Source organism: Temnothorax americanus, unplaced genomic scaffold (genome assembly GCF_048541705.1).
Source record: "Temnothorax americanus isolate GAGA-0224 unplaced genomic scaffold, ASM4854170v1 Scaffold43, whole genome shotgun sequence".
NCBI classification, from domain to species: Eukaryota; Metazoa; Arthropoda; class Insecta; order Hymenoptera; family Formicidae; genus Temnothorax; species Temnothorax americanus.
The window spans coordinates 735,838-763,521 of NW_027509581.1; the positions used below are offsets into that span (position 1 = coordinate 735,838).

General features: G+C 34.3%; 4 protein-coding genes and 1 pseudogene across 7 annotated transcripts; 1 reads left to right on the forward strand and 4 right to left on the reverse strand.

The window, feature by feature from the left end:
• Positions 1-644: 644 nt before the first annotated feature.
• LOC143903124 (calaxin-like) lies at positions 645-4,641 on the reverse strand. Of its 2 annotated transcripts, none has more exons than XM_077416546.1 (5): positions 4,437-4,641; positions 1,744-2,071; positions 1,348-1,465; positions 964-1,217; positions 645-867 (listed from the first exon to the last, which is right to left on the reverse strand). In XM_077416546.1, the coding sequence occupies exons 2-5, from the start codon at positions 2,058-2,060 to the stop codon at positions 645-647; spliced, it is 912 nt and encodes a 303-aa protein (XP_077272672.1). In that variant the 5' UTR covers positions 2,061-2,071; positions 4,437-4,641. The 2 variants fall into 2 exon arrangements, with proteins under 2 accessions (XP_077272672.1, XP_077272673.1); XM_077416547.1 differs by lacking the exon at positions 4,437-4,641 and adding an exon at positions 2,401-2,756.
• Positions 4,642-4,921: 280 nt separating this feature from the next.
• Positions 4,922-7,117, reverse strand: LOC143903125 (uncharacterized). 2 transcript variants are annotated; one of them, XM_077416548.1, is made up of 7 exons: positions 7,033-7,117; positions 6,069-6,111; positions 5,819-5,949; positions 5,635-5,694; positions 5,443-5,575; positions 5,148-5,271; positions 4,922-5,059 (listed from the first exon to the last, which is right to left on the reverse strand). In XM_077416548.1, exons 1-7 carry the CDS (start codon positions 7,072-7,074, stop codon positions 4,981-4,983), a joined length of 612 nt encoding a protein of 203 aa, XP_077272674.1. In that variant the 5' UTR covers positions 7,075-7,117; the 3' UTR covers positions 4,922-4,980. The 2 variants fall into 2 exon arrangements, with proteins under 2 accessions (XP_077272674.1, XP_077272675.1); XM_077416549.1 differs by lacking the exon at positions 7,033-7,117 and having other exon boundaries at positions 5,819-5,946; positions 6,069-6,990.
• A 3,401-nt stretch (positions 7,118-10,518) lies between these two features.
• Positions 10,519-12,073, reverse strand: LOC143903094 (uncharacterized). The gene is made up of 3 exons (XM_077416485.1): positions 11,922-12,073; positions 10,982-11,294; positions 10,519-10,753 (listed from the first exon to the last, which is right to left on the reverse strand). Exons 1-3 carry the CDS (start codon positions 12,004-12,006, stop codon positions 10,735-10,737), a joined length of 417 nt encoding a protein of 138 aa, XP_077272611.1. The 5' UTR covers positions 12,007-12,073; the 3' UTR covers positions 10,519-10,734.
• Positions 12,074-16,195: 4,122 nt separating this feature from the next.
• LOC143903119 (uncharacterized) lies at positions 16,196-19,592 on the forward strand (annotated as a pseudogene). The gene is made up of 3 exons (XR_013258611.1): positions 16,196-16,566; positions 16,783-17,642; positions 19,454-19,592. The product of XR_013258611.1 is annotated as an uncharacterized LOC143903119 (transcript).
• Positions 19,593-21,722: 2,130 nt separating this feature from the next.
• Positions 21,723-26,014, reverse strand: LOC143903093 (uncharacterized). The gene is made up of 4 exons (XM_077416484.1): positions 25,337-26,014; positions 24,602-25,044; positions 23,894-24,306; positions 21,723-23,673 (listed from the first exon to the last, which is right to left on the reverse strand). The coding sequence occupies exons 1-4, from the start codon at positions 25,419-25,421 to the stop codon at positions 23,640-23,642; spliced, it is 975 nt and encodes a 324-aa protein (XP_077272610.1). The 5' UTR covers positions 25,422-26,014; the 3' UTR covers positions 21,723-23,639.
• Between the last annotated feature and the right edge of the window lie 1,670 nt (positions 26,015-27,684).

Below are 27,684 nucleotides of genomic sequence, written 5' to 3' on the forward strand. Positions count from 1 at the left end.
GAATCATGGTAATTGTTATTATTTAAAAGTATCTTAAGACTTCAACGTTTGCATTATTTTGTTCTATATATTGGTGTAATTGCGATCTAATTTACATAATAAAATTAAATAATAAATAATACAGTCAATGTAAAATTTATATTATTTAACCAGAATTAAATATGTTAGAATGATTGCCACATACTGCTAACTTTATGTGCAAAAAAAGTTATCAATTTTAATTAAGAAGTTAATACCTCAATAATGTTCGAATACTTCCGATAACGTGTTGCGATCAATCAACCGGCCGTCTGTTTTTCATCGATCATTAACTGCGCGAACGAGCCTCGAAATGAGCGGAAAAGATTTAATAATTACGTCAACGTCACGTTATGGCAACTGATGTATTTTCTGCTCAATTACACGTACAAGTATGCAATCGGGCTGACCTGATTTCTGCGTATTGCAACTGCTGCACTTATTGATAAATGATATTGTGTAACAGTAAGAAGCTTTTTGGAGGAAGAAACGGGTATATGAAACGGGCCATAGGTATAAACTTCATATTGTATCTAATTGTAATCGATTGTTAAAAATGTCTCTTATTGAAAAAAAATGTTTATTATGCAACACATCTGTTTTAGATGATAATTTCTTTTATATTTTTAAGGTTGAAGAGTCTCTAAGAAGCCCGCGCATGTTTCTTCAGTGGGCAAACATTGTCCGAAAGCTTCTAGTAATAGCGGTTCCTCCTTGATCGCCGTCTCGTAATCCCGAAAGGATATTTTCCCATCGTGATCGACATCGAGTTTCTTCAGCGCCAGCTCCGACAAATCTTTCACTCCTTCGTCCGGATCTTCCTCACCGGGCTGCTTTATCAGGCAATTTCTACGAAAATTACGAAAATACTTTTTACGACTATCAAATAAAACGGACAAAAATCTACGTCAGAGAGACTGTAATAGAATTTTAATCGCCTTTTACTTGAGTAACTGAAAAATTTCGTCCTTTGTAATGTATCCATCGTTGTTTAGATCGTACACGTGAAAGCAGAAAACGATCTTGTCGTGCAGGCTACCCCGCAGGAACACGTCAAGTCCCATGATCCACGGCTCGAGTCTGATAGAACCCTCGATCTCTCGATCCCAACAACTAAACAAACGCTCCACCAGGGCGTCTTCCGTGATCACGTGAAACGTGTTGTGAAGGAGTTCACGAAAAATAGTCCTGTCAATTCCCTGAGCAATGTAAGTTTGAAATAATTTTTAACTGTAATCTGTATCACTTAATTAACAATCTGTATGCTTTTTTTTATTTTGTTTGAACACAAGGGTAGTCAACTTTCAATTGCGTGTCGCATAATATTACCTCGACAGCCGGCCTCGATTGTGGCCTTCTGCCGACAGATATCGATCGTTTAACTTGTTGTTGGCTGGAATTGATAGTTAACTTTTTGTAAAGTTTGCAGAGATTATCCAGTTCCACCCTGTAGATAAAAGCAAATCAAGCACCGGATTAAATTAATTTTCGATTTATGTACATTTATGCTACTAAACTAATTCTACTACTAAATTCACACAGCATAACTCCTTGCTTCTCATTTTTGTAAATCGTGTAATTTTAGTTATTTTTTGTTCTATCGGTTCAAGTCTATTTAAATAAATAATTCCATTTGTCCTTCCTTGTCGAGAATGATAAAATAAAGCACTAGAAAAATTAATTCGAGAGTCATCGCGATTTATCGACGCGTCCTCGCGAACTCGCCTGGAGAATCTCGTCTTTTTTTTAAGGGATTCGATCACTTTGACGATATACGCGGAGTTCCTGGCGCCTCTGCCCTCCGGCATCTTTCTGCGATGTCTCCTTCTCGACAACTCGTCCTTGCCGGAAGCGGCGGCGATCTGCCGCTTGGAATTCGTTGACGCTTTACGACCGCTTGTCAGGAATATAGAAACGCTCTTCATGAGCGTCGTGCCGCCACGAACGCTTATGCACGTCCGACGCTCGGCGTCGGCGCCGGCGCCGGCGCCGATGCCCGACTTTGCCTCCCCAGTCGGCGTGACGCTTCGTTGTTCAGACATCTCTGTTTAGACTGAAAAATTTGAATTGGAAATTTAATTTAAGCAATAATGAATCATATGTGGAAATACAAGATTTTGTATTAACAGTATGTAAAGAATAAAATATATATATACAATGTTTGAAAATAGTAAAAATTTAGATAAACATAATATATTGAGTTGCAAATGGGAAGTGAGAAGCAGCTGATATGAAAATACATAAAAACTCTGAGCGAAGGTAGATAAAGTTGAACAAATATGTATATTAAACGGATGAGCTATTACGATTGCAATAAAAATATAAACTTGCTTAATACAAATAGGAATTTAAGAAATGTATTAAAATAGAATGTCCTGTTACCATGGACCGATATAGGCATTCGAGTCGATTGATCAATAAGGAATAATTCACGGGGGCGGGGATGCGATGGCCCTTTTTTATAGGCGAAAATTGTAAACAGCCAATCGTTGCTCGTCAAAAGATTGCTTGTTCTCTCGTGCAACCAAATTATTATTATTTACGATCATATTTGCGTAATTTCCTTGTAACGTGCAACCGAATTATTATTATTTACGATCATATTTGCGTAATTTCCTTGTAACGTTTGTCGGTCCGTCGTCCTCGCAGGCATTTTCGTGGTACGAGTAATGTTCCAATGAATTTAATCGTACATTTATGCGCGCGTAACTCGGGCTGAAAGAGAATGCAATTTGCATAGAAAGGAAAATGACTAAGATTTTTAATATACAAAGCGCGCAATAACGAGCTTGCACCAACTTGCATTTCGCATTATAAATAGTGCAAGAACTTAAATGTTATACTTAATTATTACATGTTATACTTATTAGTAATGTGCTATCTATCACTGTACATTGAGACGATGTTATAAAGTTCATGTCTCACAGTCGTTTTGCAAGATAAAATGTAGAAACTTTTCCCATTAGGCAACGAATACAACTCGCTTTATAATTGTGTCTGAAACAAACCAGCTTGTGCATTATTTAAGATTTGTATGATCTGAACACGCAGTGACAAGTAAAATGCGAAAAATCGAGACAACTCTCTTTGAAGCACACTTTGATTTGCACATAATTATTTTGACAATCTTAATTTATAGTGATGAAACTTAGTACCTCCGTTTAATTTAAAAGCAATATAACTTCAAAGTTTTTCATTTTCAAACGTAAATGATTATATTTTGGCCGGAAAAAAAAATAAAAAACCATTTTTAACAATCTATAATAACACATCTTTAAACCAATTTTAAAACGATCTAAATCACTTTTAAACTTGAGATCTATTTATGCGGACGATAATAAAGCGAAATATAAAATGCGGTTTTCTAAGAGAACCATTACTTTGAATAATGCATGTCTTATCTTCGAATAATATCATTCTTAACAACATGCCTCGAAAATCGCTTCCACAAATGCAAGAGGACAATCACATAGCATGAGAAATCGTAATTTGGAGAAAGCGTGATATTAATCTCGTGTAAAATCCCTTCTACTTCATCGTATTATTCACCTTTGTTCCATCACTTTTACTATATCTTTCACTTTTTATATAAAAATATTTCGTTGAAGATAGGATTACGATAAATTATTCTACATCTAATTTTTGCCTATTTTTATTATATGCATGAATTTAATAGAATAATTTTGCCAATAAATACAATTTCATGAAGATTCAAACTGATACAAAATGAGAACTACGATAGTATACCTAAAATTAGATCGTGCTACGATAATGATCGACACGTGTGTGCCCATGCCTACGGAATCTCAATTTAACTTCTCTAATTTCTAACTCACGATTGACGTAGCGTGCATATGAGTCTTGCTTTAATCTACATACATTGATTAAAACAATCCATCTAGTAATTATCGACATAACATCAACTGCAGATTTCTCAGATTTTACAGAATTTTGTAAGATTTTAATAATTTTATTTATCTGAAAAAGTGTTATGTCATATCCAGACGTTTTTTCAATTTTATTATTTCTGGATTATATATTAATTACAAGTAAATATTAATTGTAATTAATATCTATAACCAAAATGATGATTCATAACATTCTCAAGCTAACTGATCCTGAAAAATATAATTTACGATTATAAGCATAATAGTAATAATAAATAATTGTCAATAACAATTGCAAATTTGACTATTTAAAAGAAATGTTATTATTAAAAGAATTATACCGAAGTGCACTGTGCAATCGCAGACACGGAAGTGACTCGGGAGCTATTTTTGATCGCTGTTATTTATCGTACGAAAATGGTTTGAGATGTTGAAACTTAATAGAAGATTACTTAAACGACATTCACTGCTTCCTCTTCGTTCCAAATGCATTACGATCGGCAAGTTCGATTAAATCAGGAAAAAACTTACCAATTAATGACAAAGAAGTGCTTCGTCGCGACAAGGGTTTCGTCGTCAGCGGCGACTACGTTTTATCGACCAAACATATCAAATGGCGAAGCTGAAAACACTTTAACACGATATCTAGCAACAGGATATCTAGCAACTTCGGTATATCGCAGGTGTATAAATATTTCGTGCGTAGTAATAAGACGAATCACTGCAATAAAATTAGATATTAAACAAAATTGTGACGTATGTGTATGTATGTGACAATATATATGTTGCTTAGAATTATATTATAATTGCTTACTCGTTTTGTTTATATTATTTATTAGTTTATTAATTATAATCTAAATATAATGTAATAATTCATAATTACACAGAAATATGACTTAGCGTATTATTAAGATACCCCATCACGGTTAGATATTTCATAATTTTCGAGAATATTAATAGAAGAAATATATCATGTGTTTTAAATTATTGAAATTTAATAATTTGTATATTAGAATATTATAATATATTGACACATATTAAGTCTTTTTTTTAGATTGTTTGCTTCATAGAATCGCTACTTTGGCTGATCAATGGAAGAAGTGTCATCATCGGGATTTACTTCTAAAATGGCCGTCGACGTCGGATGATGTTTTCTGAAATGCCGAAATTAATCCTTAATTGGTTAGTAGACGTTAATAAAGCAGCTTGCATTTCTTATAATAGTTTTTGCGACTCTCTTACTTGCATAACTTGTCTAAATATTTTCGAATTTGCACCACTTGACGTTGAATATCAATTAGCGTACTAGTCATCCGTTCTTCCGTTGCAAAAGACGCGGCTCTTTTGTACCCTTCGGCGGCCCGTTCTGCAATTAATTTTAAGATATTAACTATTTTTTTATAGTTCCTGTAAGATACTTACTTGTGTATTAATTTCTGACCTTATATCTTATTTAAATATTCAGACTTATTAATGCTAATAATATTCTTTGACGTCAGAGCGTATTTTGAGTCAATTAAGATTCTCGATTACTTACTGATTCGAATGTGCTCTTCAGTAATCTCCCCATCCTGATAGACAATATCAATCTCCTTCATTGTATTAATTAGATCTTCCACATTATTTACATTATTATTTACGTTCTTCATCGTCGGATTGTCACTTGGTGCCTGCAAGATAGCGCTTGTATTGTTGTATTATTGTCAAACTTAGCGTGCACATTTCTTACCTTTGACTGCTCTTTGACAAGTTGTTCAATAAGCGAGCTTAGCTGATTTAGAAATTGTATCTAAAATGCGACATTTATTTTCAGTCAAAACGTAACAACAATAAACTATACTAATAGATCGCGTATTATTTAACAACATAAAATATTGTTTAAGTTTAAGTTATGTTACAGCATATTATCCGACCTCTCGTTTATTGTTATCCTTATTTTTGCTCATTTTTATGGCAAAATTTATGAGCTTCTCAAAATTTTCTTCATACAATGCAATTAGCTCTTTTAGTTGCTCCGGCGTGTTTACGGAAATTTTCTCGCCTGCTAAATTCAAATAGTCAACGCAATACAGTATTCTCTATCCGCTTCAATAATGATCGTTGTTTTTTAGTGAGTGTTTAATTTCCAATATATGACGCGAACATGAAACATGCAAATCCTACCTGTGTCCCTCATGTTCGAAAGGGTGACCGAGCGGCATTGTGCCTAAAAGCAAAGTGTTTATTCCATCATATTTACATATCGCACCCCGAGAAGAATATATCACATAACTAAAAAGAATACTGTCAGAACTAAAAAAATTTTGATTTTAAAATTTTGATTTTTTAGTGGCTTAATCTATAAAAAGTATGCCTAAGGTGTTCCCTACATGCTATAATAATGTTACAAGTCTATATGCAAAATTCGTCGCACGGGAGCAGAAGAGTAAGTTGCGGTCGCTAGATGAATAGTATCATAAGTTAATTAATAGACAAGTGAATCAGAGCAGACGTTTTACAAAAAAAACAGTATAAATTTTATTAAAACAAAATGTCGCATAATTGCAATTGCGTTAGTTATCTCATAATTCATAAAAATTGAATTATATTTGTTTTTCCGGTAAAGAATCGTGTCGCCAGTTTTTGTTAAAATGCAATTAATACATTTTTTAATATAACAGGATTAAATTGTATAATGGTAAAAGGTCTTATGCCTGTTATTACTAGTTCCTAAGATACAATGCTAATTTAAAAAAGTCGTATTAAAATTTTTTATAGTGCCTTAAGTTTGGTTGGATACAGCGTGTTATTGGCAATTGTATTATTAAACATTCAGTCAATAAAATTACTTTATTAAAAACAATAAATCAAGTTGCTACTTTTATTTTATATCTAAAAAATACACCATTTACCTGTTTAAAGCCCCCCTTTAAACATTGTTTTCTCTGAATTCATAATAATGAAGATACGATTCGTTCCCTTTAAAGTACAGATGTGTACATACAATATGCATTTAACATAATAAAATTGTGATATATTATAACAAATTTATATGCGATATTCACGCGTATAATACAAGTGGGTTTTAATTTTCAGGCAAAAATCCGAAGAGACACACTTTCGGGAAACCATAATTTCAGAAACTTACCCCAACCGCGAAGACGACAAATATAATTACGAAGAACTTCATCTTTATATTTCGGTTTCTCGTAGAACCTTCTCGCTTCGTTAAGTGAAACTCTAATGAGATCGTCTAATGTATGTACAAAGCCGTTTTATAGACATCGTGTGCGAACAAAGGCACTTGCGTATGCGACGTTCTTCAAAACATTTGACGGAAACATCCGGCGAGAAATAAACGAACAACGATCGCTGTATTGAGCGCGTGAAGTCATGCGAATGAATAGATGGGCGCGATTATTCTGTACAGTTAGACATAATTGCATTTTATATTATCGGCAATAGTATTTTTATATTGTTGTTTAAATATTAATTACGTAGAATATTAATATTTTTCCAATAGAAAATAATTACACACTTGGCGCTGGGTCGTATTAACTATTTTAATGTTTCCTACAAATAGATATGTTTGTACTTTGTAGCATATGTCACATAAGTAGAAGTACCAAGTGCTTTTGTGTGAATCTCAATAATTTTATTTTTTTCTAAATACTTTGCTTGTATGTTTGGAACAGATACATAACAAGTATAATAAAGAAACTGCATGATTAAGAAAATCGGATGTTACTAATTCATCACAATATTTCTTTAAAAAGGTTCTAAAATCCATTGAATATTTTAAAATTCCTTTACTTACATATATTCTATATATTTATTTATATATACATGTTATCTTTTTAAAGAAAAACACACGTAAACTAAAAATAATTTTGAAAAAGTATAATTTTGTAAGAAAAGTTTTATAAATTAAAGTAATTATAATTTTTACTGTCTGTTTACCTGACTTTGTTGTTTTAAATTATTATGTATAAACATTGCGTATGTCTTTGTTAGCATAAGTTTAAATTCTTGGTTCACCATCCCCTTTGTTGCTGGTATTTCAGATAAATTTAAAAGCGTTATTAGAAATGTAAAATCTAATTTTTCCTTTTTTAGTTTTAATAAACTAACTAATTTTAATAGAGTACAAAAAGAACTCCTTCCATTACAATCGAATAACAATTAATGTTGTTTATAAGATTTACAGTAGGGACTGCGATGCTTCATACGTGAGACAAACTAAAAGATAGTTGCATACTAAAATTTCTGAACACCGAAATCACATTCGTTAGAAATACACGGGTCGTTTTCCCACCGATTATTGTAGTGTGCTGCGAGAGCAGAGTGGGGAGATGGTGCGGATGGCGCATATATATACGTATGTATGTGAGCAGGGGAGGACGCAATAAAGATCGACGCTGTGTAACAAAGGCCTTATTTATTTAGTATAGCCCTATAGGACACTACTACACTGATAGTTCCTTTATATAATCTATTTTACTTTTTGTGTAAAATTATACTTTTCCTGCTCGTCTGACAATGAGTCATTTTAATCAATATTATATGGAATAATAATCTATACTTTATAGAAACTTTTGACGAGTAAGGATCACTGTCAATGTTGAGAGGAATACAATTATATTATTACAAAATGTTTAATTTTTTTTTATTGTTAATCATATTTTTTCTTCTTATTTGGAGTAATTTTCTGACTTTAACATTTCTTTTGTACGTTTTTAAAATTATTATAAAATGTTGAATAACACTTATTCATCTAAATATTTTTTTTACGGAAATCAACATTATTCATGTTGCAATGCACAATTATTTTTGGATATTCGGTATATTAAAACAATTTTGTACAACGGTTTTTCATACTGGTGCTCTTCGCGACTTCTTTACATTTTTTAAAATACTAGACACTACAGACGCGCGCTTCGCGCGCGCTATTTAGCTTTAACATTATGCTATTACTATTAGACTATTAACCCCATGATACACACAACTGTCAAAATATACAATGACAGCTGCAAATGAAGTAAGCGCAGCAAGAGAACCAATCAGCATCGCGGAAAAGAGGCAACAATAAACTATCCATGCTTTTTTTAGAAGAGGATTGTTTTTTAATTGTATATTATTCGTTTTTTTAGTAGAGTTGAAAACATTTTTAAGCAATATATGATTTAAAGATAGTATAATATTTTTATTTTTTTATGTATTCTGCAATATTTTATTTGTTTTAATACTACGTTATTATCTATTCCTTGCGATCATATTTTTAAGTTTTCCATCCATAAAATTACAAAAAATAATTTTGCTCTCTTTTTCCCAAACTCTTCTTTTTCTATCGCTCATCATGTTCTCTCACTCTTGCTTCTTTTCGCACATGTTCCCTCACTTTTGCTTCTTTGTTCGCGCTCTCTCGCTCTCGCTTCTTCACTTTTAGCTTGAAATCTGTTTCTTTCTACACGACATAGTCTGATAATGAGTTATCTAGTGATAGAAAAAAATATAAAATAATCTTCTCTGACTGATAGGTCTGACTTACCTCCTGTACCCTGATTTTGTAACTGTTAACGACAAAGTGTCGTTATCGTTATTGTCGTTGTGCAGGTATATTATATGAAAAAAGCTACACAACGACAATATATATAACAATAATGATACTGTCGTTAGAGTTACAGAATAGGGCTACTCTATTGATAATAGAACGCGCGCGAAAATTCATCGATTTATTCGAAATATTTTTTCTCATTGTTTCACACGTGTATATACATCACAAATCCAGGTGTGTTATTTTAGCTGAAACTCTTTTTATACATTTTTTGCTGTTAAATCACGTTATTTAACACATAAAGAAACATGTAAAAAGAGCTTCAGTTTAATTTGTTATTTTTAGACGTTTATACGTGTAAAAATAACACACTTGGATTTGAAGTGTAAATACGGTAGAAATGTTGTCATAGGGATGCTGGCGATATCAAAAATTTTTTTTCAATGCAACGCTAGTGAGAAAATTTGCTTGCTAGTGCTGCATAGTGTCGAAAAAGTGAAAGGAACAACAGACTGATAATAACGACATATCTTAATGTAAAATTTAATTTTCACATTTCGGACTTTGCATCGTAATATCTCCGCTCGTAAGACACGTAGACAAAAAATAAAAACACATTTTATTGTATAATTCAAACCTAAGCTATCGATTGAGCCTAACTCAGAACTTGATCGGTTCAGCCGTTATTGAGATTCGATAATATAAGAGTCTCTCAACTCGTTGGTTTGCGTATAGATACATCACTTAGCGCGAGACAATACCGTGTCTCTTGATGGATTACGAATAAGGGAATTGCCAATGACGTCTGATGACGCGCTACTCTTGAATAATTTGCACTGAATGACAATAATTTCCAATGGCTGTCACGTTTCTACGCTTAAAACTGAATGCGATTTGCGATCAAAAATATTCGACAATCGATTGGATTTTGAGCAGTAAAAACTGCAATCGATGGTATAATTATTCATTAATCAATGATAGATGAAACGGAGAAATATCAGACATCTAATAGTGTATTAAATTTAAAATTTGCGAGACGTAATTACATTATTAATTACTTCATTAGCTGTATAGTTTATTGATAAAATTGATGAATAGTAATAATATATCAAATAACAATATATTAAAAGATCTTAGAATAAATCAGAGATATAAGCGGGTTTTATATTTTGTTTAAATAAATTTAATCCGCGTAAAAATATGAGTTTATATTATACATTTAATAAGTGCACAAGTATATAATTAATTTCTTATCACGTAAGTCCATTCTCAATGATAGTCGTTTCTTTAAGTCCTTTATCGTCCATAGCCGCCACTGCAACCGAAACATATTATCATGAGTTGCATGCCAATAAACAATTTTATCTAACAATAACATAGATGGTAATTGAGAGATCAATACCTATACCAAATAATTATAATTAATAATTAAGATTATCTCTAAAACTTTTTTCTTATACGTTTTAAAATTATTCGTAAGATCTTTTTGACAAACTCGACCCGCCGTTAAAGATTTTCACCAATGTTGTTTCGCAATATTTACCCCGAATTAGCAAACGAGTGCGCGTAGGAACCGCTGCCGAACGGCGTGCTTATTGAACCAGCATTAGCTCCGCTGTTGGCGAAGGAACCGCCGGGATGTCCCCCGCATCCTCCTCTGCATCCTCCGTGTCCGTATCCTCCGTGTCCGTATCCTCCGTGTCCGTATCCTCGGTGCCCTCCGTGATGACCGTGCCCGCGAAAACCGCTAAATTCGCCACCGAATCCGCCGCCGAAACCACCGCCGTATCCACCATAGGCACGTTTGAGACGAGCGGGCTCCTCCGGCGCGGCTGCTCTAACTATCCTTTTAAGACCTGAATAAGGAGTTTTAGATTTGAACTTTGGCTTAGTTAATTCAGACATCACTTAAAAAATAATTAAAGGGGGAGATAGTTATTAATTGCGTTTGACGATTTGTTTGACGATTCAATATATATTTATAGATTCGAGATTGCTATCAAAAATTTTAATCACAAGGTTTTATCAACTCTTGATACAACATTTTTGTCAACAAGGGTACGTTTGCGTAATGAATCGCGAGATATGTCGAAATATCAGTGTCACTAAAAAGTAGATAAACTGGTTTTTTGTCAATCAACGTATTTTAATAACGATAGAAATTATTTTGGCAATTTAAAAAATTTTAATATCTTATATTTTATAAATATCATGCCAGATAAAATACCTTTTTAAGATAGTTGTCTCGCAAATCGCAATTAACAAGAAAAATTTGAAAATTTAACTATTATACGTTAATATCTACACGTTTGTACAATTTAAAAGTAATTGACTGTCTCAGACGGATCAAAAGCGCACGACAAATTAACACATTCGAATTTCTGAACATCTTACAATTTTGATACAAATCTGGTAAAATGACAACAACATGTTAAAATTTCACTTTTCACAACACTTTCGCGAGAGTAACTTGTTTTCTTTACCTTGGAATTGCGGTGCGGTCGCCGGTAACGCTACCGCAACTGCGACGAGCAGCGCAACGAACAAGAGGATCGCAATCCTTGACATTTTGCCGATACTGACCGTGCCGCCGAGGGTATTCAGTTCCAAATGACGGCAAGAAAATGAGCCAGGCAGTCTTTATATACAGGGACTCGGACTCGTACCTCGTACGTGTTCTGGGATATCCCGACGCTGCGACGTTTACGTAGATACGAAACGGGCAGTTTCGGCCGCGTTGAATCGGCCGCATATCATTAGCACGAACAAAATGAGCCTTTTCTTTGTTGTTGTGGGACCGATGATGCGCCACTGCCGCTGTGTCCCTGGGACGACTTCCTGCTCACTCTGTGGAACGTTTTATTTCGTGACAAGTCTGCGAGCGGATGATCCAGCAATCCTCGGTATCACTTGGTGAATCGTCTTCATCTGATTCGCAAACTGCTTTTCAAAAAAGCGCGAGAGATACAGGTAAATCGTCAACTAAAGTGTTTTTACAACAGTAATTAATTAATATTAATTAATATCAATTTACAATTTTTAATTAATAATTACTAAACTTACAGTAATTATTGTACATCATTGACGAAACTAAAATTCTAAACTAATTGTTAACTAATTAATTGAAAGTAATTAAAATAATAACTTTAATTAAAATAATTTAACATTGTTTATAGGAATGTATTGAAAGTATTAATAATATTCTAGTATAATTTCAAAGATTTTAATATTTTTGTATGAATATATCGTGCTAAATAAATACTACTTATAATAAAATAGAGCTAAAAAATTTGGGAACCGCTAATAAAGATGATCGTGCGAATCGTTTCTTTAGCTCTAAAAACGATCAGTTGTGTTAAAACTAATGGCCAAATTGAAGAGGATAATCGGGTGAAGTTTCTGTCTGATTTCTTCTAGGGTATAAATGATATATTGAGAGGATTGTCATGGATATATAATAAAGATTTTTACGAAGGAAGATGCAAGTGTCAATTTTACGTAATTAATGTCTGACACGCTATTTTATTTTCCGTGTTATTTTTGGAAGTTTTATCCTTGTCAGAATATAGCATAATACTTTCGCCATCTTGATAAAAATTCTAATAACGAGACATTTATAATACCTATAAAATTACTACGTAACATGAATTCCATGCTTAGGAAGAACGATACGAGAGAAGTTAATATTTATAAAATCCAGCATTCGGGATAGGTACACGAAGGTGAAAACTCGTTTTTAACTATCGATTGCTTCTTACATTCCGCAGTTGCATAACTATTCAAATGGTATTCAAAACACCATTTCTCAAACTGTTGTCGTACGCATATAATCGCGCTTTAGATGACATTCATTGCCCAATTAATTACACCGGATAAATCGGCTACGACTGGCTTAAAGAACCGTGAAATCTTGCTTGCTTAGGTGATACATTAATGGTCAACTAGTCAACCTTGATTTTTCTCGGGACTTTACAATCTTAGGTCGATGAACGAATACACTTCGGGATTCCCACCTAATAGGTACTCTGTCAACTTACTATTAACTGACAACACGCTTTTTTACGTTTGAAAATCTGTTAAACGTAACTACGCAATTTGACCGCGTTTTCTTTTGATTTTAGAATCTTTGTGCTCTAGATAGATTAATTTTAAGATAGGATTTTGTTAATAGGTTACTTGAAAATTATTTAAAACATTTACTTTATTTACTTTTAATTTTACTTTTACTTTTACTTTTAATTCTTATATTTATTAATTTGTAATTCTCACAAAATTATCTAGAACAGCTTTTTGAAGTAGTTTAAATGTTTTTTTTTTAGATACAGTGTTACGGAAGTTTTGAAAGACTTATACACGAAATTTTTAATATGTTAGATTGCAATTTTGAAGATATTGTGAGTAAAGTCAGAGAAATAAATATAAATACCAAGGAATATTATCGTATAGATAAAATTAGAAAATATTCTGATGACGTATGTAAATCGTGTATACATTTACTTAGACAATTTTCCAATCAGCAACTTCAAAACTCATCCGCGAATGGGAATCCCCATTACTATTTTGCTCTAATGTGGAACAATATATTATTAGCATAGTATTAGCATGTATTATTCATAATTAATATATATACTTCTCATTTATGCTACGCGTGTTGCATCATATATTTACATTGCATAGAAATCACTGCAAAAGTATCTTGATTCAACAGATTTATTTAGGCAATAGGAAGATAAAGTATGCTAGCACAATAAATTTATACGTTTTTTCGTCATATCCAAACAAAGTCGTTTTAAAAGTTACCTCACCTTTAATTTGGGGACTTCCAACGGTGGAACTGATGGCTATTACATGCACAACGTTTATACATTATCATTCCTTCCGAAGACGCATGATAACAATCTTGCATGAGAAGCGCAAGGTGATGCCACATCAGATTTGCACACTTTCGTCTATCTTAATCTTCTTGAAACGCAATTTTTCCGACAGGTATGAACAATTGTTTGCAAGGCGTAGTATGTTTTTTCTTTTGCAGTAGCAGATGTCATTTTTGTGAATTTATATTTACCAAAGCGTTTAATAAATTAATGATTTTGATTTTTCTTTTTTTGAAAATTATAAAGCAGTTTCGTCATCGCACTTAAATTGTGTAAATACATTACGCAAAATTATTTCGGTATAAATTACGTCAACCAGCAGGCGATCGGACTTCTTGATTGTTTATCTTTGTTAATCAATGAAAAAAACGTCTCCAGCTAAACTCGATACCATCTTTATTACTAAAATTTCTTAATTTATTTATATTGTTACATAGCGAGAGAGAGAGAGAGAGAGAGAGAGAGAGAGAGAGAGAATGTCACAAGAAAAAATTATTTTATATGATTTTATTGTGTATTCAGAAAATTGCTGATATTTTGAAATTAATTAAAGATCTCTGTTTATAAAGACTTTTTAATCAGCTATAAATACATAATAGCCGTTAAATTTGGTAAAAATAAAAATGTCTAAGAACGAGTTTGACTTTTGACTATACATATACTTTGCCGACACATTATTGTCATCATTTGTTATATACATGTGTATGATAATTATTGTTTTTTTTATTATTAATTTATTACGATGTTCTTTACATAAAATTTAAAATTCTACGCGTAATTGGTAGCGGGGAGTTCTTAGAATACACGTTAATATAAATGTGTCTCAACTTCGGATTATATGTATTTATGTTACAATTATATTGCACCCCAGCAAACGCAAAAGGATTAAAAGATATTAAAATTTTTTAATACCTTTGAATCCCTTTTTTGGCGGAATTAGATGAAATTAGATGGGATTCGAAATGAGATGGTCCAATCCCATGGAATCCAAAAAAGAAATTTTAAATTCCATCCACTCCTATGGAATCCGTAAAGGTTATGGAATTGCATGGCATTAGATAGTTTAGGAAACGTCTCGCGCCTCCGTTGGGCGACCAAGCGCCGTTGTTCGTCGGTAAGCTTTTGTGTATGCCTAAGGGCATTACACGCACTACTGCCGACGGGCAATTAGCCCGAAAATGAGATTTGTAAGATCTGTCAGGCACCGTAGGGGGTCCCTTTACATAGCGGTCGAGACGAAACTTTGAACTCGAGAAGATGCCCCGGCGATGCGACGCCTAGCGGCGTCGACGCGAATTGCCGGTAATGCAGATACCGCGCGGGCGTGTACTATTATTGGCGCGTACCGCCACAAAGTTCAACACGGACACTTTTTAATCCCTATCCTGGCATTCAATGGTATTCATTTTATTGTCAGAATAGACGAAATTCAATGGAATTCAATACGGAAATTTTTAATTCCTAGTTTGGCGTTCAATGGTATTCATTTCGTTAACGGAATCAATGGTATTCAATGGAGTTCATCAAGAAACTTTCCAATCCCTAACCTGGCATTCAGTGGTATTCATTTCGTTAACGGAATCAATGGTATTCAATGGAATTCATCACGAAACTTTCCAATCCCTAACCTGGCATTCAGTGGTATAATATTTTTGTGTTGGAATTGGATGGGATTCAAAAAAGACAAATTCTTTCCAAAATAAGGAATTCCATGATATTGAAACTATTTCAATTCCTTTTTTGGACAGAATGGAATTCGGAAAGTCCTTAATTGAATTCCTGGCAATCCTGTTTTAATTCTTTTCAATCTTTTTTCGTTTGCTGGGACGTCTCGTTCTCGATGATAATATTGTAGTCATGCTTGTCATGCCTTAACATCACAACGTTTAACGCCTAGTAATTTTAAATAGGTGGCGCTCTCGGCCACTTTATCCCTAGGATGATTCCCTTCTATCTTCATATTGTTTCGTTGTGCCGAAGCATCAATACGTTTTTCGAGTAGATTCCTCAAAAAATTTCTATTATTTCTATTATATCACTTTCAGAATGCCAAAACACGACAGGAGGAAACGGTCGAGATCACGCTCCAAAGACGACCATCGATATAAGCGAAAGCGTGATGACAAATTCACTGATATGCAAAATCAGTTAGATAACCTAAAAAAGGCTATCGAGACACTGGTACAAGTTCAAAAAGAACAGAGACCAGCAAATCAGTCTACAGAGATTGAGACTGATAATACTGAGATAATTGGTAAGTAAAGCTCCATACGAGCGATTTCTCAGTAGGGAGGTTCCTTTTATTTAAGGAGGTTAAATCTCAATCATTCCATACGAATGTTGAGAGTCGGCGTCCACACGACAATGACACGGGTATCTTTGTGAATTAGTTCAATAAGAACCGACATTCTCACAATAAACACAATAAGTGTTACCCAATTAACCCCTCCCTGTCTCCATTCTGCCGTAGCTACTACAGATGTCGAGAAAAAAGACTCAAATACTGAGGTAATCGGCGGAAGTATCCAGGAGAAACAATCGTCTGAAGATATTTCTGAGGAGCCAACATTAAGAGATAATGTTTTGAAAGTATTAGGAGTGGACTTAAATGAATCTAAATTCAAGAACGTTAAATATCACCCAGAACTAAAAAATACATGGTCTAAATGGATGAAGGAAGGTCTCCCAGAGAAAAAACAAAAAAGAAATTATAGAACTCTACAATCGTAAAGGAGATTTGTACACAGAAGCACCAAAAATAAATTTAGAAATCGTCCCACTCCTCTCAGAAATAGCCAAAAAGAGAGACGAACATTTTGTAGAGACGCAGAACTGTGTTGGCACAGCCTTAGCCGCCTTGGGAGCTGCAGTCTCTATGCTCATAGACCCTCCAGAAGAGGGACTAGATGAAGATGTCTTCACAGATTACTTGAGCCATGCTGGTCAAATCCTGACAGATGTCTTTCATGAACAGTCGCTGACTCGGAAATCGTTCATTACCCCACAGCTTAATAAGAATATTAAACCCACTGTGGACGCAATGATTTCTGATGAGTGGCTTTATGGCAATAACCTAAAGGAAAAAGTCAAAGACGCAAAGGAGATCGAAAAGGCTTGCGCAGAAATCAAGGATAAAGCCCAACAGAAAAATTCGTCAAAGTCGAACCGGGGAAACTCCAAGTACCCACCTGCGAATTATCGACAGGTGGGCTACCAACAGAAACATCGACAGTTCAGATTCAAGAAGAGATTCTCCCAAAATTCGACACAGAGTTCATCCAAAAAGAACTCTCAGACGACGAGCCAATCATCATCCAAGAAATAAGCCAGGTAGACAAGACAGCAGGACGTCTGCGGTTTTTTGTAGATAGGTGGAGACAAATTACTTCCGATAAATACGTGTTAAGTTACTTAGAGGGATATCGAATCCCATTTACTAAAAGACCTTTTCAAGGAAGTTTACCAAAAGAAAAAATATTTTCTGACGAAGAGCAAAACCTAATGCAAGTAGAAATTGACAAACTATTACGAAAAGGTGCTATCGAGGAGTGTCAATATTGTGAAGGTCAATTCCTTTCTTCCTACTTTCTTGCTCCAAAGCCTGACGGGTCCAACCGATTTATTCTTAATTTAAAAGAGTTGAATAAATTCATTAATCCTCCACATTTCAAATTAGAAGATATCAGATCCGCGCTGAGTTTAATATCTCCGGGAGATTATATGGGCTCCTTGGACTTAAAAGATGCCTACTTCATAGTACCTATTTATAAAAAACATAAAAAACTTCTCAGATTTAAATTTAAGCAAAAAGTTTTTCAATTTACGTGTCTTCCATTTGGCTTATGTACCAGCCCATATATTTTTACTAAAATAATGAAACCCATACTTAATAAACTAAGATTAGATGGAATGTTACTGGTACTATATTTAGATGATTTTCTTTTTATTCATAGTTCAAAGAACCTATGTGAAGCAAACATCAGAGAAACTATTAAATTTCTGCAAAGTTTAGGATTTATAATAAACTTCGAAAAAAGTTCATTAGCTGCTAGCCAGAGATGTAAATACCTAGGGTTCATCATAGATTCAGTACAGTTTACTCTAAACTTAACGGATAAGAAGAAGAAGCAGATAATCGAAATTGCAAATGAATTTAAGAAAGGAAAGAGTTATAGAATTAGAAAATTCGCAAAATTTCTAGGAATTTTAACGGCAGCTTGCCCAGCAGTAGCCTACGGTTTTATTCACTGCAAAAGATTGGAAAGACAGAAATTTCTAGCGTTAAAATTCAATGGTGGTAACTATAAAGGAAGGATTTATATAAAAGAATTTATGATGGAGGACCTTAATTGGTGGAAAACAAACGCAGCAATCGGGTCGAATCCTATAAGAAATCAAAATTTCTCTCTGGAAATATATTCTGACTCTTCATTATCAGGCTGGGGCTGTTACTGTAATGATATAAACACTTTCGGGTTTTGGAGTGAGGAAGAAAAGAAGAAACATATAAATTATCTTGAGTTACTTGCTGCCTTTTTTGCTCTGAAATGTTTTGCCTCAGACCTATCTCAAAGCGAAGTACTTCTTCGATTAGATAATACTACAGCTATATCATACGTAAATAGAGCAGGAGGTGTGCAATATCCACACCTTAGTGAACTTGCCAGGGAAATTTGGAAATGGTGCGAAGAGAGGAAAATATGGCTGAAAGCATCATACATTAGTTCAGCAGAGAATGTACAAGCAGACAGAGCATCACGCAATACTAACGTGGACACTGAATGGGAGCTTTCCCCATCGGCCTTCAAACAAATCGAAAAAAGATTTGGACCTTTTTTAGTAGATTTATTTGCATCTAGGCTAAATAGAAAATGTAATAAATTTTACTCTCGTTTCCCTGACCCTGAAGCAGACTCAGTAGATGCTTTCACTAGATCCTGGAAGAATGAATTTTTCTATGCTTTTCCTCCCTTCGCACTTATCCTTCGTACATTAAGAAAAATCATCAATGATAAAGCGGTAGGCGTACTTGTCGTACCCTTATGGCCCACACAGCCCTGGTACCCTCTTTTTATATCGCTACTTACTGAACCTACCATCACATTCAATCCAAGTAATTCGTTATTAATATCTCCTTATAGAGACAGGAACCATCCATTAGCCCCCCACCTTTCATTGGTGGTAGGCAAATTATCAGGACAGCATTCTTAAGGAAGGGAGTCAGTGAAGATTCCGTGGATGTGATGGTCGATTCCATTGCGAAGTCGACTCTCAAACAATACGAGTGTAATCTGAAATGCTGGTGGGACTATGCACATACTAAAGGACTGGATATTTTTAATACAAAAACTTCAGACATTATTGATTTTCTTAATAGCAGATTCCAAAAGGGCGCAAAGTATAGTACGTTAAATACTGCTCGGGCGACTATTTCTTTAATCTCAGTATATGATATAAACAATGACGGATTGATCTCACGTTTTCTGAAAGGAGTGTTTAAACAAAAGCCAACTAAACCTAAGTACACTACAACCTGGGATATTACACCAGTCCTAAATTACATGGAAAAGCTTTATCCCCTGAAACAATTAAAGTTAAGAGAGGCCGCCGAAAAAGTAGCCACACTGTTAGCGTTAACAACAGCTCAAAGGCTACAAACTCTAGCGTTGATAAACATTGAGAATATCTCAATATCTAACTCTAGTATAAATATAAAAATTACGGAACAGATCAAAACGTCAAAACCAGGCAGTTTTCAACCTGAACTAATATTACCGTTTTTCAAAAATAAACCAGGTTTATGTGTAGCGTCGGCAGTATTGGAATATGTTGAGCTTACTAAAGGTTTACGAAGTAAAAATACAAATAATCTTTTAATTGCTACTGTGAAACCATTTGGAGCGGCATCCGCACAAACGATTGGTCATTGGATTAAGACACTTCTGGGCAAGGCTGGCATCGATACTAATCAGTTTACGGCATACAGTACCAGACATGCGGCAGTATCCACTGCTCATAAGAGAGGAGTGAATATTGACGCTATTAGACGAAGTGCTGGATGGGCCCCTGGGTCGCAAACCTTTTACAAATTTTATAATAGACCCATTCAAGCACCTAATGACCAGTTTGCGCGAGCAATTTTACATTAGAGATAAGATTTTTTTTTCCTCTTCTTTATGTCGTAAAATACTGTGTTTGAAAGACTAAATATTTTATTATAAATAAATAATTTCATAAAAGAAATTACTACGAATTATCACAATCTCTAAAACACTACAATATTATCATCGAGAACGAGACGTGCAATATAATTGCAAGTTTAATTTGCAAAATTATATGAAAGTCTCGTTCGAAGATGATAATCTCCCACCCTTAATCTACCCAATTGAAATAAATATCTACTCCCACTATCATCTTCAAAATTACATTGTGATAATTCTAAGTTCGTGACACAAAACAATATGAAGATAGAAGGGAATCATCCTAGGGATAAAGTGGCCGAGAGCGCCACCTATTTAAAATTACTAGGCGTTAAACGTTGTGATGTTAAGGCATGACAAGCATGACTACAATATTATCATCTTCGAACGCCTTCGGCGGGCTCGTTTGATGTTACAATATTTGGTGTTATATCGTACATCCACGAAGTTCATATTTCCCGAACTTTGCATAAATGAAATGCGTATAACACAGAACGACAGAATCATTATAATACAATATAATTGATCTATTCTTTAGAAAAAAACAAAGAAGATTTTATAGTTTTAATATTTTTTTATTGTATTAAAATTACTTATTACTATATACTATAAAAGACTTACATATAGATTGTTGAATATATAAAAGAATGTTTATTTTTTAAAAATTTATTATATATAAATCAATTTTATTATATCAGATTTTCAGTTCTTCTCAAGTTTCTCAGGTGATAATACATTTACGAAGTATATATTTCCCGTTGCTTTGAGTTGGATAAAATACGTATACTACACAATTATGTTATAATGCAGCACAATATATATTTAGAAATTTAGCAGGCACAAAGAAATCTTTTATTTCAATACTTTTTTATATAATCTATTACAATTAATATTTACTACAAAAAACTTAATGTTACTCTTATTTAATAGACTATTAAATATAGAAAATGTATAAAGAATATTTATTTTAATTGAAAAATTTATTATACATTAATCAATTTCAATTCTTAAATCAATTTTTTCTCTCAATATACGTATATTAATTTTTATTTTCAAAACAATTATTAGATTTTGGATTCTTCTCGAACTTATCAAGTTTCTAAGAATTTATTTAATAGTTTTCTTAGTCTATATATATATATATATATATATATATATAGAGAGAGCACAAATATATATATATATATATTTATATATTTGTACATACATACAAATATAAGCTATAATTGCGGATTATGCTAATATTAACTCTTTATATGTTATTATAAATTACGGTCGTAATGTACTCCACAAAGAGGAAGCTAAGCATATTTAATCCACTTTTACTAGTTCTTTAAAAAGTAAGTTTACGTATTAATTTGGATGTAAATTAAAACAAATTACTTAAAGAATACAAAAAAAATATCTATATATACCCGGAGTAATTTCAAGAAAATGCAATTTTACGTTTCACGACATCTTTAAAAAAAATTAGTACAAAATTTAGTGAATATCGAAACGTAGCTTTAGTGTTTACTTACAATTAGTGTTTACATTGTATATTGGACTTCGATGTTTCTTCCCCACAAGCGCATGGATTATGATCGTTGTTTCCCAAGCATGGTACATTATTCGGCCTTATTTCTAATGAATTGTTTTTTATCAAAACAGATAAAAATTATGAAAGTTATTTGAAAATTTCACAAGATAGCATAATTAGATCAATTTTGACAAAAAAACTTTAATCGGTTTTTCCCTTCATCTAAAGAATCGCTAACAAGGGAACACCCTGAACCCGAACTCATCGATTTGGATGACATTTTATGGGTATGTAGAGTCAATTAATACATAAATAACAGTATGCTTTATTCGTGCTCTATCGTCCTTAAAGGTATGATTTTCAACTTCAAAGTCAAAAAGGCGCTTCCATTTTTCCACGTATAACTCTTAAACTACAAAGGATAGAGAAAAATGTTTAAAATAAAATCAAAGATTAAATTAAATCGCCATTTACGGTCCAAGCCGGATCTTGGTGGCCCAATTATTCTATATTTCTTTGTGTATTACACATATTTTTTCCGCCAATATTATATTTTTTGCAATAATTTTTTTACAGTTATTTAGGTATTGTTAAATCGAATTGATTTAATTACGGGGTGGGAGTGGATTTTACTTCAACAGAAACTATGTTATAAGTCTGACAAATTTAGTCGGTGCGCAGTTTACTAATGTTGGAAAAGATATGTGTAATACACAAAAAAATATAAAATAATTGGGCCACCAAGACCCGGCGGTTTAGACCGTAAATGGCAATTATTTAATTTACGGTCGTATAATTCTTGTATTATTGTTTAAAATAAAAGTTCAATGATAAATTGAGGTCTACAAAGTAATATAAACAAAAATTTAAATAGAATTTTATTGCAAAAAATATTTTGCAAATTTTTTTTTTAGATTTTTGTTTATACTACTTTGTAGACCTTAACTTACCATTAAATGTTTATTTTAAACATTTTTCTTTATTCCTTGTAGTTTAAATGTTATACGAGAAAAGTGGGAACGCCCTTTTAATTTTAAGATTGAAAATCATATCTTTAAGGACGATAGAGCACGAATAAAATATTCCGTTATTCATATATCGAGTCACTGCTCTACATATTTACAAAAGTTCATCCAAATCGAATTGTTTCCTTGTAAGTCAAACAATTACAATCTATGTCTGATGAAAGTTTAATATAAAAAGTAGTACAGCAATAATTTAAAGCTCGGTATAATCTAAATATTAACAGACTGCAAATTTTTGTATTAGTCTATTTAACTTTAACAAAGTATCTTACATAATAAATTGCACAGTCTTAAACAAAAATACTTCTATGTATAGCTTAATATATATATTTTTTCATTCTCGACTGCTGCCAACCGAAGGTTGGCGAGCATGCGGAAGAAGTATGCGTTTCGCCGAAGTCGAAATCGTTGTTAGTAATGTCTGAGATTTGACAAATATTTAACAAAACATGTAAAAAGACTTGGCAATTACACGAATAACATGCGAGATGTCCAAAGGATATTGTATCTTCATCTTAAGAGCTTCCAGGCAAACTCAGTTTTTCAACTCGCCGACAACCGCAACATCGATCGCTTTAGGGAATTATTCTTTATATGGCTGAGGTCGTTGTTTTTTCCTAACAGAATACATACGAAAAGTATACTAATTTTTATAAATTTATTTTAAAGGCAGTTTTTCCCTGTAATACTTGAATTCATTCAATATACATCCAGAATGTTCTAAATAATTTAATATAGTTTTTCTCTAAACCAATTAATTAATTACAGTAATTCATTTTTCAGCTTAATGTTTTTTTTATATTTAAAGAAAGACAACGGAAAGTGAATATAACTTACCCGTTTGGAGACCCGCCGTAGGCAGTGGCTACCGAGCTGGCAATTCCGCCTCTTGCCGTAGAGAAACTATTTGCAATGGCAGTGATGACACCAGGAAGAGACCCAGAAGAGGACCCAGCGCGAGTGGCCAGTCTCGGGAAGCTGAAGACCATAGGGAAGAAGTTGTTCAGATGGGGATGACCCTGGCGGCGTTTGTTGCCCTTAAAAGGTACGAACGGCACAACCGGTTCGTCGTCTTCCTCATCCACCTCGTCTTCGTCGTCGTCATCGTCGTCGGCGTGGACAGTTACGGGCGTCTTATGCGTCTTCTTGAGATGATGCACCTTCGGTCGGGCCGCGGACACTTCCGTGGCCGTGATCGGCTTCTCCGTCGGTTGCGCAATCTCCGTGGTTAACGGAATCTGCTCCTCTTCCTGCAGGAGTAATACAAAAACCCATGTGTAGTATTTCAAAGAAAATAATTTACTGAATAGGTTGATATTTATGATGTCTTATTTGAATGTATAAAGACTGTGAGCATAAACTATAATCTCATACTTTTTAATAATAAGTTTAAAGTAGACTTTGGCATAAATTATAGACACTCATTTATATACTACCTACACTCTTATTTTATTCCTCTAAGAGATTCTTGATTGTTATGCGTTTATTTATTAAAAAATAATTTTTGCACACTCATCGAATATAAATCTCGCGAAATAATCGTACCTGAGGGGTCAGAGAATCCTCATGATGATGATGATGATAATGCGGCTCGTCGTGATGAATCTGCTCCTTCTCCTCATCGTAATGGTGACGGTGCTCCTCCTCATGACGCTGCACCTCGTTTCGATGATGATGATACTCGTGTTCCTGCTCCTCTTCGGGCGCAGGTGCCGCCTGCGCCTCGGCGCTCGACACTTCCGATTCCTCGATCGGTTCCGGGCCGCGCTTGAGATGCGGCGTGTGCCGCACCCCGCCGAGGAAAGCCTCGCCGCTCACAGCATTTCCCTGCGCGAACACGCCCGTCGCCTGGCCGCCGTTACTCGTGCGACGTATCGGTCTGTAGTAACCAGTAAACATCATCGTCCTGTGCGGATAAGGCCGTACGGCCGTCCTCTTCTCCCTCAGGAACATTACGGGGTTACCGTAAGCGTCCAGCGTGACAGAAACTGTAAATAATTGAGATGCAGGTGTTTGAAGTTAAAAATTGTTTATTATTAGTTTTCAGCTTTGCTCTTAAGAAAAGAATCTCGTGTCTTTGTGTTTATTACTAGAACTAGAACAATTATCGTCATTTACATTTGAAATGTTGGAATGTATTGTTTGATACGTAATTTATTGTTCTATTATCTTTGTTATTAATTGCATCCGAGAAACTTGGATATCTTTTTGTGATAAGATAACTATATAAAATGAGTTGTTAAAATCCAAGTTAAAAGAACGTTAATTTCCGATGCTTACCAGGCTCGGCCGGAATCACCCTCGGCTCCGCCATCACGATCGTCGACGCGATCGCGATCAGAACAAAACTAATGCACCCAGCCATTCTAGCTCTGATTTCAATCCGTCTTCGAGATCTTTCGTAACAATTCTTCCTTTACCCCGATCACTATTATAGTTCGACCAGAAATCTTTCTCGTGATCTTCGACAGAAAATCCGGGATAATTAAGTAGCGGTTCACTTCCACCGATCTTGATGCATCAACTTTTTGCACGATGCTGGTAGTCCTTGTCGTCGCAATAGCTTTTATACCATGAAGCACACGGACACGCAGGACGATGGGATGGGTAGATACCTTGATACGGGGGTATGGGATGGGTCGGATCCATTGGTGGATACACGGGGGATACGGGATTGTCGAGCGGGTGCCCCACCAGGCCTTCGTCAAGTGGCTTCGCTTATACGGCCAGGATCGCGGTAATGCAAACGCACGCATCGCCGAGCGCTACGTGATCGTCATGACCGATGTGACCACGTGAATTAATTGTGATCCGTGCCGATGACAATCTAAATTCGCGAAAATCGAACCGATACGGGAAACGGGTCGTGATAATCCGTCGATCGTGCTCCTCTGCGCATGTAAATGACATGGAATTATCGGTGGACGCGCATACGTATGTCTTCTAAAAGTATAAAGTTCTTATAGATAATCGATATATGCGACAATATCTTATAACACATGCGATGTATAGGAAATGTCTCGACAAATTTAACGTTGATAATATTTTAAGACCTAAATTAGGGGAAAAAAATCGTAAGTTTAAATTTGGTTTTATATACGAGATAGGGTTAGTATACTTTTCACTTAACATTTTTTATCGAGACACTCTATTTAATTTATAGGGTTTTGTCAAGCGGGTCACATCTTAATAATCTCTACAAAATCTTTGTAATGACTGAAGAACCAAATAAGTATTATTTTTGAAAATTATATAAAAACAAATTATTTTTATTTAAAAATTTTTTTATATTATATAAAAATCCGACGCAATAACGACCGAAACTAAAGCCGCGACAATATTATATAACGAAGTTTCTTGATGGGCCAAATCTGGCTCGCAGAGGCCATAGGTTAAAGTCCCCTAATTTAATTCATTCATTACTTTTTTTAATAACCCATCGTAGTCAATGACGGAAGAGAACATTGAGCGCCTAATAAATCCTGATTCAGAAAGAATCGGGTTGCCTCGAAGCTTTTGGCTCGAAACTCGATGACTGAAACAAAGTGTTTGTAAATGAATTCGCTTGGGAAACGACGGGAATGTGAATGGACGATGGTTTGACGAATGTCGCGGAGGGCCGATGGCCCCACACTTTCCTTCTTTCGCGACGTGAGTTACTGAGTCACCCCCGATCAAGACGTGATAGAAGAATCTAGCGCGTTCCAGACAAACAGACTCGCGCCTCATGCATTTTCAATCGTTCTAAAAATATACGCGAGAATCAAAGGATTTTGCTCGCTCGCCATTTTCCTCTCTGATAATACCCCTTCTGAGAAAGTTCTCAGATTGACAATAAAATTAAAAGCTTGATAAATATTGTTACAGAAATTACGATTAGCAAAAATTTAAATTTAAATTTAAATTTAAATTTAAAAAAATGACATGAAATTTATGATCACCGTAGAAATTCAAATTTAAGCCGCGTGAGTAAAAAACCCGGCTTAGTGCTTCAAGAAGTTACGACTGAGAGATGCGCTGCATCAGCATTCGTCACAAACATAAAATATGAATAAAAGCAGGGAGACGCCTAAGAGAATACGTCGCTTGTGCGTAGGGATTGAAATAATACCGCGTCTGCCTCTGCAGCTGATGATGATGGAACGCAGTTGAAGGGAGACTGACACATCAAGACAGATCCGACTACGAGCACGTTTTACGATTCCAGACACGACGGTCACGGCCACCACCAGTTGGACTCTTACGGACTCCTTGATCATCTCCGAAGAATTATCGTCACCTCTGACCAGCCGTACCCGTTCGGACGAGTATGACTGACATAATATTAATATTAAGAAGTTGCACGCGCGCAGCGCGGTGCATCGTGTAGGGAGTTACGTCAAACTCGCGTCATATTATTCCTGGATGGATCCGGCACTTTTGCATAAATTGAAACCGTTTGAAACCGTTTGTTCAGCTGTTCTAAGAATAGATGAAACTTGCTATTTTTAAATGGAAACTTTTATAATATATAATTATATATATATATATATATAGAACATCTTTAAATTTTAATATATTAGTTTGAACATATATTTTTATCCTTTCTATATCATTAAAACTTTATACTTTTTCCTATATCGATAAAA

Coding starts and splice junctions, on each gene's coding strand:
- LOC143903093 (XM_077416484.1), bottom strand. CDS start 25,421: ATGGCTGGGTGCATTAGTTTTGTTCTGATCGCGATCGCGTCGACGATC. Junction 25,045..25,336: donor GGTGATTCCGGCCGAGCCTG/GTAAGCATCGGA, acceptor AATTATTTACAG/TTTCTGTCACGCTGGACGCT. Junction 23,674..23,893: donor TACGGCGGGTCTCCAAACGG/GTAAGTTATATT, acceptor GTATTCTGTTAG/GAAAAAACAACGACCTCAGC.
- LOC143903094 (XM_077416485.1), bottom strand. CDS start 12,006: ATGTCAAGGATTGCGATCCTCTTGTTCGTTGCGCTGCTCGTCGCAGTT. Junction 11,295..11,921: donor GACCGCACCGCAATTCCAAG/GTAAAGAAAACA, acceptor CTCCTTATTCAG/GTCTTAAAAGGATAGTTAGA.
- LOC143903124 (XM_077416546.1), bottom strand. CDS start 2,060: ATGTCTGAACAACGAAGCGTCACGCCGACTGGGGAGGCAAAGTCGGGC. Junction 1,466..1,743: donor AAAAAGACGAGATTCTCCAG/GCGAGTTCGCGA, acceptor TTTTATCTACAG/GGTGGAACTGGATAATCTCT. Junction 868..963: donor GAAATTTTTCAGTTACTCAA/GTAAAAGGCGAT, acceptor TAATTTTCGTAG/AAATTGCCTGATAAAGCAGC.
- LOC143903125 (XM_077416548.1), bottom strand. CDS start 7,074: ATGAAGTTCTTCGTAATTATATTTGTCGTCTTCGCGGTTGGG. Junction 5,695..5,818: donor AGGATAACAATAAACGAGAG/GTCGGATAATAT, acceptor GTCGCATTTTAG/ATACAATTTCTAAATCAGCT. Junction 5,272..5,442: donor TGAAGAGCACATTCGAATCA/GTAAGTAATCGA, acceptor AATTAATTGCAG/AACGGGCCGCCGAAGGGTAC.